This window comes from Lepus europaeus, chromosome 11 (genome assembly GCF_033115175.1).
Source record: "Lepus europaeus isolate LE1 chromosome 11, mLepTim1.pri, whole genome shotgun sequence".
Lineage (NCBI taxonomy): Eukaryota > Metazoa > Chordata > Mammalia > Lagomorpha > Leporidae > Lepus > Lepus europaeus.
Genome location: NC_084837.1, coordinates 17,983,853 through 17,998,706, shown reverse-complemented (window position 1 = coordinate 17,998,706; position 14,854 = coordinate 17,983,853). Strand labels below are relative to the sequence as shown.

The window sequence follows — 14,854 nt, the reverse complement described above, 5'->3', positions numbered from 1 at the left end:
TGCGGGTGGCGTTGGCAGGTGGGACAAGTGACTAGTCTTTAGTTCTCTAAAATAAGGGAGGACAATTCCTTCCCATGTTAGGCAGGATATAGATGGTTCCATATTAATTACAATTGGCTCTATATATTAATCACGAATCAAGGTTGGACTTTAAAGTTCGTTTCGTGTCTATGGAAGGAAGGCAGAGGGTGGCGAGGGAGCTCTAGTGTGTTAAGTAAATGTGTTAAGTAAATGTGACTTAATGCTATTTGTAGTAGCGATTACCTGAGTACTATTAAGTTTAAAAGTTCAAAAGTATGTTAATGAAAAAACAATTTACAACTAACCTACATCCTCTCGAGCCTCTCTCTAGCAATTATCAGTTGAATGCTTTATCGGGCGCTGTGCTAAGTACGACGATACTAAGGAGGCATTAAAACAGTTCCTGCCTTCAGGGAGCTCTTCTAATGTAGCTGGGCAGAAGGGGTAGTCGTAAACACCTGCGCTGAGCTGTGTGTGGAATTCGAAGGGGCAACGCCAGCGAGCTGATCTTTGGAAGGAAGGAAGGCGAGACCACGGAGTGGGGGCTGGGGCGACGAGGGCGAGTTCCTGGCCGACGTCCGCGGCTGGGCACCGGGGGACAGTCGGCAGTCGCCACGTCGGATGCACGCGGTCGCCAAACACTTGCGGAGACTTCAGCCACGAGCGACGTGCTGCCTTCAACTTCTGAGGCTCTGAGATGCACAGCTTTGAAAAAAATATATACGGGCTCCTTCCGTAGACAAAGCCAGCCCGTGGCACTCGCGGACCCTTATCCACTGAAGTTCCCCAGGGCCAGAGACGATGATACCGCAAATGATGCTTCAGGGGGGAGGACTCACATTATACACCCCCCCCCCCCGTGGGCGGGAGCTACAACTCGGACCGCCGTTACGTGCCGGCCCCCCACCAATTCCTCCTCTGTGCCCTACAGCATAATTCTAGGACAGGCAGATTGTCGGGGGCTCCATTTCCCCGCTGCCGGGGAAACAGGGGCCCAGCGGCGAGGGGGGAAATTTGCACGCACGTTATTCATGGGTGGAATGGGATTCAAATCCACAGGGTCTGGTTTCAGACTCAGAGCTCTCTTGGATGCAGACTAAACAACAATAAAAACTCAAACAAAACCCAAAACGCGCACGCGCGCGCCCTCATAAATCTCAGGCTTGCACACGAATTGGTGCGACCGCCCGGCCACACAGCGACGAGCCCCCCCCTGCCTGATTTTCAATGCATGGCGTTGTGAGACCTCCCTAAAAAAAATAAATAAAATACATTAAAAAATAAAACAGCAGCCGTGCAGGACGACTGCGCACTGTGCTTTGTGGGGCAGAGTGGAGTCAGGAAAGCCGAACTCAGGGACAGAAGCTGGGAGGCCCGCCCTCGCGGAGGCGGACGCGAACCCGCGGAGTGCGGGGCACGAGTGCGCACAGGGTTAAGGGTGTGCGCCGCAAGTTGGCGAGCGCACAAAGTTCTCCCGGGCAGCCCGACGCCGACCCTGCCGGCGAGGCGGGCGCTAACGGGACGCCGGGGCGCCAGGCGCTCGCCCCCGGCTTTGCGCGAGGGAGCGGGGCGCAGACAACCCCAAAAGGGGGCCCAGCGGCGCGCGGGAGGAGCGGGGAGGGGACGGGGCGGGCAGGGGGCGGGCCCGGCGCGCCTGACCGCGCGGGGAAGGCTGGCGAGCGCGCCTCGGAGCCGAGGGGCCGGCGCGGGGAGGCGGAGGCGGAGGCGGGCGCCGGGCCCCGCGCGTGACGTAGCGCCGGGCAGGGCGTTATCAGCTGCGGGGCCGCGGGGAGAGACGCGCGGCGACAGAGCACGGCGCCGCCCGGGCCGGGTGCGCTGCAGCCGGCGGCGGCGGCGGCGGCGCGCGCGCGCGGGTCCCGAGCGCTCGCAGCCTCCGCGCCCGGCGCCGAGCCCCCGCCGCAGGGCGGCGACATGAGCCGGCGACCGCAGCCCTAGAGTCCCGCTCCTCTGCCCCGGCGGCCCGGCTGCGGTGACGGGCGCGCGCTGCCGGGCTTGGGACCATGAAGCCGAGTCCGGGCGGGACGGCGAGGGAGCTGGAGCCGCAGGCGCCGGCCCGGGGCGAGCCGCGCGCCGTGGAGCCCGAGGGGCGCTGGCGGGAGAAGGGCGAGGCGGACACGGAGCGGCAGCGCACCCGGGAGCGCCAGGAGGCCACGCTGGCCGGCCTGGCGGAGCTGGAGTACCTGCGCCAGCGCCAGGAGCTGCTGGTCCGGGGCGCCCTGCGCGACGCCGGGGGCGCCGGGGCCGCTGCGCCCCGCGCCGGGGAGCTGCCGGGGGAGGCGGCGCAGCGCAGCCGCCTGGAGGAGAAGTTCTTAGAGGAGAACATCTTGCTTTTGCGGAAGCAATTGGTAGGTCGTGCCCGAGGTGGGGCACAGGGGGCTGCAGCTCGGGCAGGTGGCCGGGGCGCGATTGTCGCTGGGGTGGGACGCCCCCTCCCGCCCCCCACGGCTGCGGGTGCCCGAGGCGGCGGGTGGGTGCCGACGCCCACGCCTCCCCAGCGGGCGCCTGCTTTGTGTCAGGTGAGGGTGACCTCGCCCGAATTGCGGGGAGGGGGCGGCCGCTCTCCCCTCCTCCCGTGCCTTGAGGGTTCTTGGAGCCGCCTTGTTCCAACGCTGTCTCCTTAGAAGAGTGAGTCCTCTGCCCAGAGATTTGCAAAGACACCCTCCCCCCCTTAAAATAGTATGGCATCCGAGGTTTCCCTAGCTCCTGCACAGAGCCGGGGAGGGGGCTTGTGGCGCGGTCAGCTGTCCAGCGCCCAGTTTCTCGGTCGCCCCGACGTGGTGGCAGGGAGCCGTGCCCCCTCCAGGCTCTTCCCAGCACGCTGGCTTTCGCAGGGCTGGTGCTGGATTAAATAGAAGCCCTTTGTATAAGGCAGCTAAAACTAGTTGCGAACGATGGAAATTTGGCTGGAGAGAGTGCCCCCCCCCCCCTTTCTATATTCTGCTCTGATTCGTGGTGGAGGTAGGAGAAGAGGGACCTGCTCCCTGGGAGCATTTCTCTCATTGGATTTCTGTCAATGGCTCCATCACCCTGTGCCGTCTTCATTAACGAGGGGGAGAAAAACCAACTTTGGACCTTAATGTATCGAGGAACAGCTTTGGACCCAGCCTGGGAATAATGGCGGCAGCTTTGTTTCGGTGACCTCCAAATGTAGTTTTGGAAACAGCGGAAGATCCTTATCTGACCAAGTGATTCCATCTGAGACTGGCCACATGTTGGAGAGTGGCCTCGCTGTGTGCCCCTCATGTGTTTTCCTGTCCTATCTCCTCTCAGATTATTTTGCGCATCAAAGTGCTTTTGTCTGTTTCATTTTTCCTGAAAAATTCATTTTAGCAAAGAAGCGTATGGTTTGTGTGTCCAAGCTCTTGAAGTCAAGGACAGGCAACAGCAGTAGATGCTCATAGATGGATTTTGTAACGCTGTGTGCTGTGGTTGGTACGCTACCTCTTTTTCTTGGCATTTTACTGAGTTTTTTTTGTAACAGACCAGATCTGTAGGTAACGTTGGTCTGAGCCAGTTCTCACTGGTCGTGCCTGGTTGTTGACATTTTATGCATTGTCTTGAACCATCGCAACTTTTCTGTCTCCACGATTCTCAGCAGAGTGAGTGGCACGTTCCTATTGTCCGCTGGCTGGGAGCAGGGCAGTGTGTCAGAATTCCAGCCCCGGCAGTGTTTATGGTACTATTTTCATTTGTGGACTTGGCATCCTGATTTGAACCAGATGCCTTTTGAGTTCTTTTGCTTTTCCAGCGATGGGAAGCACTAGGTGGCGGTGTGAGTTAGTCCAACCAATCTGTCACCTTCGGAAACCCGAGCAGAGTTCAAATCTTGATGGGCCTTCCCTAGAGGGTTTTGGATTCTGCCAGCTCAGATTATACTTGGCACTGGCTATTAGTATTAGTTTCTCACTTTCAAAGGCTGTAAGACTGATTAAACCCCACAAAGCAACTAGTAGAAAACAAAACTGCAGGCCAAGGCCAGAAAATCTCACCTAAGTAAGGTTATAGGGTATTGTAGGAAATCTGTTACTCTGACTTCAAATTCAAGAGTCTACTGTGAATAGTTTTTTTTTTTTAAACGTATACCAGCTGATTTAAAAGCTGATTTTCTTGTCCACCAGCTGATTTAAAGTCTTTTCTTGTCCCTGCCTATAAAAAGTCATAGTTTGCATGCATTGTTTAAGACCACAAACATGTCTTGTTTTGACGAGGAGGATCTACATCACCACAAAATATGAGAAAGAAACATGGGGTGTACTTTTGAATTCTTGCAGTTTTTATTTCTGGTAAAAAAATAAAGGCCTCTGATTCCAGTAAGCTTTTGGTTTTGGAAGTGGACTCTTCAGATGGGTTATTTATGTATTAGTTGAGGGGAACGTTCTGGTCTTTGTCAACAGAATGTGTTCATTTTCCTGTTACCTGTTTCTTCCTAACAGAATTGTTTGAGGAGAAGAGACGCTGGTTTGTTGAATCAGTTGCAAGAACTTGACAAGCAGATAAGTGACCTGAGACTGGATGTAAAGACGTCGGAAGAGCACCTGGAGACAGACAGCCGGCCCAGCTCAGGTGAGCTTTGCGCACGAGGACCCAAGTCTGCACTCCTGGGGTTATTCCTCAGTCCCTGTGGCTGGGGTTCCCAACCCTCAAAACGGCAATCGCTTGTTTGCAGAGCAGAGAGAATAAAAAGGCAGCCTGCCATTCAGTTGGTCGAGAGGGAAATGAAGTCAGACAGCAACATGTTTAATAATGAGATTGATCTGACCGGAGCCTCTTGCGTTTAAAAGCTTCTATTCAAATTTCTGGAAGAGCAGTGCTTTGAAACTTGAGAAACTTAGAACTGGGCTAGAAAATTAGTCACACTTCAACTTCCTGAGACCACTTCAAAAGTTTTTTTTTTTTCTTCTTTTAAACCATTTGGCTCCTTAAATACATTTGTTTTCCTCTCCAAGTTATTCCTTCTGAAACACTGATGTGAAATGGAGGCTCTGACAGATCCGAATTCCTTTCCTGCACATCTCTAAGGGTGGGGTCACGGAGTAAGGTCAATGTGAGGGTGAGCGTAACTTTGAAATGTACCCAAAGTTATTAGTTCTTTGCCTTTTCCTAAGGATTGTTTGAAATAAACCCATAAAGTCGGGACACTAAAGCTAGGGGAGGCAAAAGTGGCCAGAAAAACCGCAGGAACCTCCCTTGCCTAGAGGATTGCCTTTGCCTTTTAAGCATGACTGTTCATTATACTTTGATATGATCTTAATGCCGATGGTGTTTTTACTTATAGGGTTCTATGAACTGAGTGATGGGGCCTCAGGATCCCTTTCCAATTCCTCTAACTCGGTCTTCAGTGAGTGTTTATCCACTTGTCATTCCAGCACCTGCTTTTGCAGCCCCTTGGAGGCAACCTTGACTATCTCAGATGGTTGTCCCAAATCTGCAGGTAAGAAATTTTAGCACTGGGAAGTATTTCATTGCTAGAGGTCAAGGGCCCTTCAAGGCTCGCTAGCCCCAACCCCTTTTACTGATAAAATAATAAATGTTCATCAGTGTGCCATATTTAGTGCCATGGTTGCATCTAGAACCTATAGTTTCATTTAGGTGAACATTGAGAACCTTTCCAGTACTGTATTTTATTCTAATAGTATCAAAACAGTTTATCTTCAGAAATCCTGTCCCATTGTAGGTATTGAGAGCTCTGTTTCTGAGCCTTTGGTGTTAGTTTAACTTGTTTGCAGTTTTTCTCAAAGATCACTCTGGAAGCATTTTCCTTCTTCCTGTAGTCATTGATAGCTAAAGCTCATATTGAGTTAAATATGTCCATCAGCTGGGCCAAGGCATGCTTGGTACTTCAAGCAACAGTAGCCCCTCCGTGGTCTCCAGAATGCCGTGCAGGATGACAGCCCCCTGCCCCTTGTTAGCAGGTTGGTGGGATGGGATCCCTCTGAGCCTATAAGCCATCATTCCCCATTAGCCGTGGCCTTCAGAGATGATCATGCTACTGTTGGCACTGGAAGAGTTTTTGCATTTCCATGGTAGTGGATGCTCTGCTTACGTTAACCTCCCTTGAGTCCTTCCAGCAGTTCTGCAGGTTATAGGTGTTATTAGCTTCATTTTATGTATCAGTAAATGAGGCCCACTGAGGTTAGATAAGTGGTTTAAGGCTGTAGAGCTGCTAGTGATTGGCCGAGGCAAGATTTAAGCTCAGGTCCGATTTCCAGATCTATGTTTTTACACTACCTAGCCAAGGGTTCAGAAGTTATGTTCGGCCTTCTCATCCCACAGAGAAGGAATTTGGACTTCTAAACCATTGGTCAGAGGCTCTTTATCAGCTGAGTGGTAGAATTGTTGCTGAAACTCAGGACCTCTTCCTTTGTCCCTGTATCCTGGGGTTCCTTGGAAGAGCAGAGAAGATATGGAAGTAGTTGCTGTAGAGGCTGGCCTAAGTCATTGCAGTCTGGCTTTGTCTGTGTCCTCCACTTGGATAGAATGCTGATTTTTTTTTTTTTTTTTTCCAGTCCAAGCAAGGCAAACAACCTCAAGCAGCTGAGGTTGCTAATTGGCTGCTGTCTTTGTATTTGTACAGTGTGTTGTCAGAAGCAGTCATTTGGGGAAATGCAGAGCTGTGTTATCTAGAGTGTCTGGGCCTCAAGTTCGTCGGTAATTGCGCCCCTTCACTCTGCAGGTCTGGTTTCAGAGGGCAAATTTATAAACCCATTAATGACACTTTGTCCACGTTTTCCTGGAAGACAGATTTCTGTTCTCCCAAATTACAGCCTCCTGTAATTGGGACACTTGTTGGGCTGGGCCTTGAGGACTGGAATGTCCATATTGTTCAGCTCTAAATAGGGAAAAGGATGAATGGTTAGGAAATGGGATGAATGGCAAATGTGGCTTTTAGTAAGGCAAAAATAGGGTGGTGGGGGAGGAGGGTTGGGTGGGATGTTACCTAGAGGCTCCCTCTTCTTGGGGTAAGCTGTTGGGGGTCAAGTGGGTGGGGACATTTCACTTTCATTTTGTTAGATCTTTCTTTACAAATGAATCATATCATTTCTGGGTCTAGACTATTTTTTTTTTTCCCTGAGACTGATAATTATTGAAGTTGTGGAGCTTTCCCTGAAACAATAAACACAGGATCTGGCACACAGTAGTTCTCAGTGTTTGAATGAGTAAATATAGGGGAGGTCAAATTGATAAACTCAACTTTGCTTTTCTCTGGTAACTATAGGTCATTAAAATGGATGCGGTATTTATAATATTCAGCAAGATAAACATTCAACATATTTTATGTAAGAAACATAGCTTGATTTCATTGTACTTTGGCATCTAGATTTTTTAGGTGTGAAAATGAATACTAATACTATTCAATACTAATACATTAATACTACTCAAATCCTTTAAAAACTTATCAAGAATTCACTGTCCTATTAAAAACTGCTTTAGTGTCATCATTGAAAATATGAGGTGATTATTATTTAAATTTGATTAGTCTTTAATGGAATTTGATCATTTCCCCTGATCTTTCCATTGACAGTTACATTTGAATTGTAACATAAATAGTGTCTAAAAAACACAAAATGGGAAGAGAGCACACACAAAACATACTTTATTTCAACGATTGTAACGGGAAATGAGAAGCAAAAGAGAGTAACCAAGACAAAAAAGGACTCAGCATTTTCTAGTTATAATGCGTTAGCTATTGAAACTTCAGAAACTAGCCAATGAAGACGCAAGTAGACATCACTTGCATTCCCCAGAGATGCTGCTGTTCCAGGCGTGGTGTGCTTCAGCCCAGATGCTTTTTCTTTGCATACACACCATCTTAATAAAACTATTCTCTGGGACTATAATCTCCACTACACTTCAATGTGCCTTTCCTCTATCATTCAGTAGTTTGAAAGCATTCTTGATGACCGGATGTTTCTCCTTCAGAGGATGTCTTGTCAAACATTGTGCATTCCGTGGCGTGAACCACACGTGACGTGGTAGGGGGGCTGGTGGAGTGGTTTTGAATCCTTGGGCGTTCTCCCGCCCCCCGGGCATCTGTCTTCGTGGAGTCTGGCCAGAGCGTCAGGCTGGTGCTGAGCGGCTCCGTGCCTCAGAGCGTCCCTCTCCCTGTTTTTCAGATCTCCTCCGACGGCTGGAATTTAGAGAGGGCCAGTGTGAGGACCAGGCCTCGGGGGCTGTGGGCCGCTCCCCGTGTCACGCCCTTGATGTCATTGCGGATGTGAATCCCAAGTACCAGTGTGATCTGGTGTCCAAAAACGGGAGCGACGTGTACCGCTACCCCAGCCCGCTCCACGCCGTGGCCGTGCAGAGCCCCATGTTCCTCCTGTGCCTGACGGGCAGCCCTCGGGAGGAGGAGCGGCTCGGGGGCCCGGCCGCCGGGGACGCGGGCGCTGGCGCTGAGCCCACCAAGGCGGACGGGTCCCTGCCGTCGCCGAGCGGCCTGTGGCCGGCTCCCCAGCCTTGCGCCAGCAGGAAGATGGACGGCTACATCCTGAGCCTGGTCCAGAAGAAAACGCACCCTGTAAGGACCAACAAGCCCAGAACGAGCGTGAGCGCCGACCCCATGAAAGGGCTCCTGAGGAACGGGAGTGTGTGCGTCAGGGCGGCCGGCGGCGGCTCCCAGGGCGCTGGGGCCACCCAGAAGGCTCCCAGGCCGCCGTGTGCGCCCTCGGGCGGGCTGCCCTCTTTGGACCACAGCGGGGCACTCTCTCCACCCAAGCAGTGGGCGAAGGAATCCAAGGCAGAACAACTGGAAGGCAAGAGGCTGCCCGCGCCGGAGCCGGGCGCTGCCTCGGAACTTCAAAGCAAGCACCTGCCCCAAAACGCCAAGCCGGCCACGCAGGAGCCCCTGAAAGACACCGCCCCGATCCAGGCCGCCTCACCCACGGACAGCCCTGCCAGGGGCCCGGCAGCCCTGCCGGAGAGCAAAGCTGCGCAGCCCCTGAAAAAGGCGCCGCAGAAAGCTGGGGCCCCCCCGGCCGCTGCTGCGCCCCCGCTGCTGCCCACAGCCTTCCCCGTGGAGGACAGGCCGGCCTTGGACTTCAAAAGCGAGGGCTCCTCTTCCCAGAGCCTCGAGGAGGGGCATCTGGTCAAGGCTCAGTTCATCCCCGGGCAGCCGCCGGGCGTCAGACCCCACCGGGGCCACCGGAGCGCGGCCGTGGCCAGGAGCGCCACGCTGAGACACCGCGGCCCAGCCCTGCAGGGCCTGGAGAGCGGGCTGCCCCCGGTCCGGGAGAAAACCCGGGCGGCCAGCAAGAAGTGCCGCTTCCCCGACGACTTGGATACAAATAAGAAACTCAAGAAGGCCTCCAGCAAGGGGAGGAAGGGCGGCGTGGGGCCGCCCGACGGCGGTCTGCCCGCCAGGCCCCCGGGCAGCGGCGGCGCGGGCCACAGGGCCGGGAGCCGGGCGCACGGCCACGGCCGGGAGGCGGTGGTGGCCAAACCGAAGCACAAGCGAACCGACTACCGACGCTGGAAGTCCTCGGCGGAGATTTCCTACGAAGAGGCCCTGCGGCGCGCCCGGCGGGGTCGGCGGGAGCACGTGGGCGCGTACCCCTCGCCCGTGGCACTGCCCTACACCAGCCCCTACGCCTACGTGGCCAGCGACTCCGAGTACTCGGCCGAGTGCGAGTCCCTCTTCCACTCCACCGTGGTGGACACGAGCGAGGACGAGCAGAGCAACTACACCACCAACTGCTTCGGGGACAGCGAGTCCAGCGTGAGCGAGGGCGACTTCGTGGGCGAGAGCACCACCACGAGCGACTCGGAGGAGAGCGGGGCCCTGATCTGGTCGCAGTTCGTGCAGACGCTGCCCCTTCAGGCCGTCGCGGCCGCGGACCTCCACCACAACCCCAGGAAGACCTTTGTCAAAATCAAGGCTTCCCACAACCTCAAGAAGAAAATCCTCCGCTTCCGGTCGGGCTCCCTGAAACTGATGACCACGGTCTGATCAGGGAGGGTCGTTGGTGTAGACGGTGTCTCTCCCCCACCGCCCCAGTTACCGAAAACCAATAAAAAGGTGGCGTCTGAATTTTTGTGTATGACCCTTATGGAATGCTTTTGTTAAGGTAAAACCAAGGTAAACGCTGTCTCCTCCTCCTCACTTAGGGACGCTAGTGCCTTTAATGGAAGGTGAAGAACGTTTTGCTAGTTAGAAGTAAACGTTGAGGTGTTGATGGTGGTGATAGTGGGTGAGTTCCGTGGTATCAGCTGATTTTTATGTCATAATTTCTGAGCATCTGTCAAGGTACAGGTTTGGATGTTGGGTGTTCTTGAGATGGGAGTTTTGATGCTGAGGTCGGGTGGGTAGCATTTTAGGACATAATGTTTATTCCATGATGTGTTAGGGCAGTGTCTCCACCAGGGTTTTCTGGTCGAGGGTGCTCACATAGGAGTTGTGTGAAGTAGGTACGAGAGGCAGTCATGGTTTTCTGGCATTTTTTACACGTTATCTCCATTCCATTTTGTCCTCTGAACTCTTCTGTTTACTGGACTCAGAACTTGCAAGACAGAACCCTACATCCAGAGATGGTAGCCTGGGTAGGGAGGTTGTTAGTACCTTAAGAGGATTTTCAAAAACTCTTGCCACACTTGGTGCCTAGGCCCTGGTTGCAATAACCTCTTCTAGGGCCATTTAGCCAACGTTTTGATGCCTTTCTCCCCCACCCTAATTTATAGTTGATGGAACCGTTTGTTCCTTGCAGGGCTTGCCTTTGGGATGAAATTTTGTCCCTGGGTACAGAGAAATTCACTGTTACAAGAAGAACTCTTGGGAGTGCCTCCAAGCCTAGAATTGCTCACTAAGCACTCTGCCTAAACATATTAGTGCAATCCAGCCCAGGTTGGACCACTGACCCTATTTGGAAGGGCTTTCTTTTTTTTTTTTTTTTTTTTATAAAAAGTGTTTTGGTAAACAGTGTTGTGTAAAATTGCTTTTTTTATATACCAATATATGCATGTGTTGTGCATGAGTAGTATTTGTTTTGATATTCCTGTTGATGTTAAATTACTGTATGATATAAACAGTATGTGTTTTTATATATCATTGTGTAAATTTAATATAACATTATATGCTGTAATAAACGGTTTGTTTTACTGCTGTTAAGTTTGTTATTTGGGTATAAAACCAGATGTGTATGCCTTTAAATCTTGAGCCGATTATTGGGGTTATTGTTGCGAATTATATTAGACCTGTCACATAGTAGAATATTATTGGCAGTAGTTAAGATAGGTTTTTAGTATTCTTAGAATGGATGAGGAGTAAGCAAATGAGGAAAAGTGAACCAGTGCTTTAGAATAGTAAAATAGCTTAAAGTAAATTTAATTTGAGGTAAATTTTATAGGTGTCTTCTATGGAAAATATTTCTGGGGAGAACCTCTCCCTCCCAATGTTTTAATATAGAAAATTTCAAACATATGGAAAAGTTGAAAGGAAAGTACAGTATATACCACTGTAGCCACTGTGAGCATTTTGATTTAACTCTTTGGAAGTATCTTTTAGGTGAAACCATATTGCTGGTTTTGTGGGTGAAAGACAAATGCTGGCAAACCTACCCTTTTGCTCCCACATACTGGCACACGACTTTAAAATAAATTTTAGGTATCTTTATATTTTGTCTCAAAATTTAAGCACACCCTGGGAAGGCAAGGGAAGATGGCCCAAATGCTTGGACCCTAGCACCCAAGTGGGAGACCCAGAAGAAGCTCCTGGCTGCTGGCTTCTTCATGGTTCATTGCAGCCATTTGGGGAGTGAAACAGTGGATGGAAGATCTCACTCTAATTTTGCTTTTAAAAAAATTGAAACTTGTATTTCCAAAGAACAAGAAGATTCTGTTGTATGACCACAATATCATGCTTACACCTAAAGAAATGTAATAATAATATAATTAAATGCAGGTCATTATTTTATATTCAAAATTTCTAATTTGTTTCAAAAGTTTATTAGTAGCAGCTCCTAATCTCTCCCTATTCCCAACCAGAATTCAATCAATATGATGCAATGCTTTTAGTTGTAGCTTTGTAGTCTTTTTTAAAAATTAATTAATTACTTTATTTATTTGACAGAATTAGAAAGGTCTTCCCTCTGTTGGTTCACTCCCCACATGGCTGCTATGGCCGGCGCTGCGCCGATCCGAAGCCAGGAGCCAGGTGCTTCTCCTGGTCTCCCATGCGGGTGCAGGGCCCAAGCACCTGGGCCATCCTCTACTGCCCTCCCGGGCTACAGCAGAGAGCTGGACTGGAAGAGAAGCAACTGGGACTAGAACCCGGCGCTCATATGGGATACTGGTGCCGCAGGTGGGGGATTAACCTAGTGTGCCACTGCGCCGGCCCCCAGCTTTGTAGTCTTTTTAGAATGGTTTCCTCACATTTTAGAAAGAAAGTACATTTTTTTTCTTAAGATTTATTTTTCACTTGAAAGGCAGAGTTACATAGAGAAGAGGCAGAGAGGTCGAGGTCTTCCATCTGGTGGTTCACTCTCCAAGTGGCCACAATGGCCTGAGCTGGGCCAATCTGAAGCCAGGAGCCAGGAACTTCTTCCAGGTCTCCTACACAGGTGCACGTGCCCAAGGACTTGGGCCATCTACTGCTTTCCCAGGCCATAACAGAGAACTGGATCGGAAATGGAAGAGCAGGGACTAGAACTGGTGCCTATATGGGAAGTTGGTACTGCAGGTGGTGGTGGCTTTACCCGCTCCACCACAGCGCTGGCCCCAATAAATTACATTAAAATTTTTTTTTTCATTTATTTGAAAATCAAATGGAGAGGAGGAGAAACCCGTCTGCTGGTTCACTCCCCAGATGCCCACCAGCCAGCTCTGGGCTTGGGCTGGAGCAGGGATCCAGGAGGGCTTCCGGGAGCCTGAAGTCTGCAGCGACAGGAAGCTGAAGTCGGGAGCCAGAGCAGGGACTTGGGCCTCTCCGTATGGGGGATTTTAACTGCTAGACTAAATGCCTGCTCCCTGACATTGGCTTTTTATTGATGTATTGAAGAAGCAGAGAGATGACAGAGTTCCCATCTGCTGATGCATTCCTCAAATGCCCAGGGCAGCCAGGGCTGGGCCAGGCTGAAGCCAGGAGCTGGAAACAGTCCAGGTGTCTCAAGAGGGTGGAAGGGAATCAGCTATTCCAGCCATCACCTGCTGCTCCCCAGGGTGCACATTAGCGGGAAGTTGGAATTGGAGCAGAGCCAGGACTGAAACATGGGCCCCCAGTAAAGGACACAGGCACCCCAAACATTGTCTTAACGGGGGGGCCAAATCCCCAGCCCTGACCTCGGCTTAAAAAGCACAGTGCTATTGTGAGCGTGTACACCTTCTGGATTTGGTTATTTTCCTTATGTCGTCTTTTAGCATCTTCTAGTCCCTCTGTTTCCTGTACACTGTACGGCTTTGGCAAGATTTTATTGGTGATGTGTGCTTTACTGCGTCATATCAGGAAACATCAGATTGTCTCACTATTACTGAATCTAAGGGTAATCCATCCTTTGGTTAAGTTGATGAGGATTTCTCCTTTATAAAACTGTTGTCCTTGCAAATGGTTAGAATTGGTGGTTGATTCTTTGCTGCTATGAGGATATAGCCTGTCCCTCAACAAATTCCACTTAATAACTTTAGCTTGCATTGCTGATCCTTGCTTGAGTAAGTTATTGCCTTGGGATACAAAATGGCAGTTTTCTAAATAGTTTTCATTTTCCTTTTATTAGCTGACATCCTTAAAAGAGCTTTCCTTTCACTGTGACTATCACTACAGGCTCATGCACTTTTATTTATATGATGTCGTAGAATCACGTATAGCCCGTTCTTTTAGAGACTCAACACGTGCCAAATTTGGCCAGTAGGTAAATTTTATAAGCAAATGATAAAATCAGATCAATCTCATAATTCTGACATTTATTATGAAATGTATTCAATTAAAGCTTTTTTATATTTGTTCATCTATTTGAGAGACACAGACAGAGAGAGAGAGGAGAGAGTGAGCAAGAGAGGGTACAAGCTCATTTCTGCTGGTTCACTCCCCAAATGCTTCCAGTGTCCTGGGCTGAGTGAAGCTGTAGCCAGGAGCCTGAAGCTCAATTCAGGTCTCCCATATGGGCAGTTAGGACCCAGTTATTGGAGCCAGCATTGCTGCCTCCCAGGGTCTGCGTTAGCAGGAAGCTGGAACTGGGAGTGGAGGTAAGCACTTTGGTATGGGATATGAGCATCCTAGTTGACATCTTAACTGCCAGGCCAAATGCCGGCCCCCTAAAACTAATTTTTCTAATGTTAAATTGCAAATGCTCAATTTTAATGCAACAAAAATCCCCTTAACGATCTGCTTCTTGGTTCTGTCTCGGAAATGTTCTTCCCGCCTATACTTGATACAGCTCTTATCCCTAGCAAAGCTTTTATCTTTGGAACATAGCAAATTATTTCCCCATGGCTTTTAGAGGTCATTTCTTGTAGCAAGACAGCTTTTTTGATAAGACATCTTTTTCACAAGACATCTCAGAGAACTCAATTCTTCAAAGTGTCATAGAGTTGCTAGTCTGTTAGCATCTGCATGTTTTTATATGCAGCTAGGCATCCTGCTTCGACTAGAGTCTCTTTGATTACCAACAAAGTGTAAGCCAAGCACCAAGCAGGGCATGATCTCACCGTCTTTTCTGAGGCTGTGATCCGATCTCTTTGGGGGCTTAGCTGTAACGTTTATTGTGTAAGGCAACTGTGACCTCCATCAGTTCTTGAATCATTTCCAAGTTACTCTCAATGAGCATTATTCTCAGAAGGGGGCACTTTCTGCAAACCATCTTCTGCGCAGTTACATTTTAGTTGGCAA

At 50.3% G+C, this 14,854-nt stretch overlaps 1 protein-coding gene across 1 annotated transcript; it reads left to right on the top strand.

Annotated features, from left to right (window-relative positions):
- Window positions 1-2,042: 2,042 nt before the first annotated feature.
- Window positions 2,043-11,092, top strand: DACT1 (dishevelled binding antagonist of beta catenin 1). Its single transcript, XM_062204571.1, has 4 exons — window positions 2,043-2,387; window positions 4,476-4,605; window positions 5,318-5,473; window positions 8,157-11,092. The coding sequence occupies exons 1-4, from the start codon at window positions 2,043-2,045 to the stop codon at window positions 9,986-9,988; spliced, it is 2,463 nt and encodes an 820-aa protein (XP_062060555.1). The 3' UTR covers window positions 9,989-11,092.
- The last annotated feature ends 3,762 nt before the right edge of the window (window positions 11,093-14,854 follow it).

What these genes read in the sequence shown, in the direction of transcription:
- DACT1 (XM_062204571.1), top strand. Translation starts at nt 2,043, where the DNA reads ATGAAGCCGAGTCCGGGCGGGACGGCGAGGGAGCTGGAGCCGCAGGCG. An exon ending in AGACAGCCGGCCCAGCTCAG is followed by an intron (nt 4,606 to 5,317) that starts GTGAGCTTTGCG and finishes TTTTACTTATAG; the next exon opens with GGTTCTATGAACTGAGTGAT. An exon ending in TGGTTGTCCCAAATCTGCAG is followed by an intron (nt 5,474 to 8,156) that starts GTAAGAAATTTT and finishes CCTGTTTTTCAG; the next exon opens with ATCTCCTCCGACGGCTGGAA.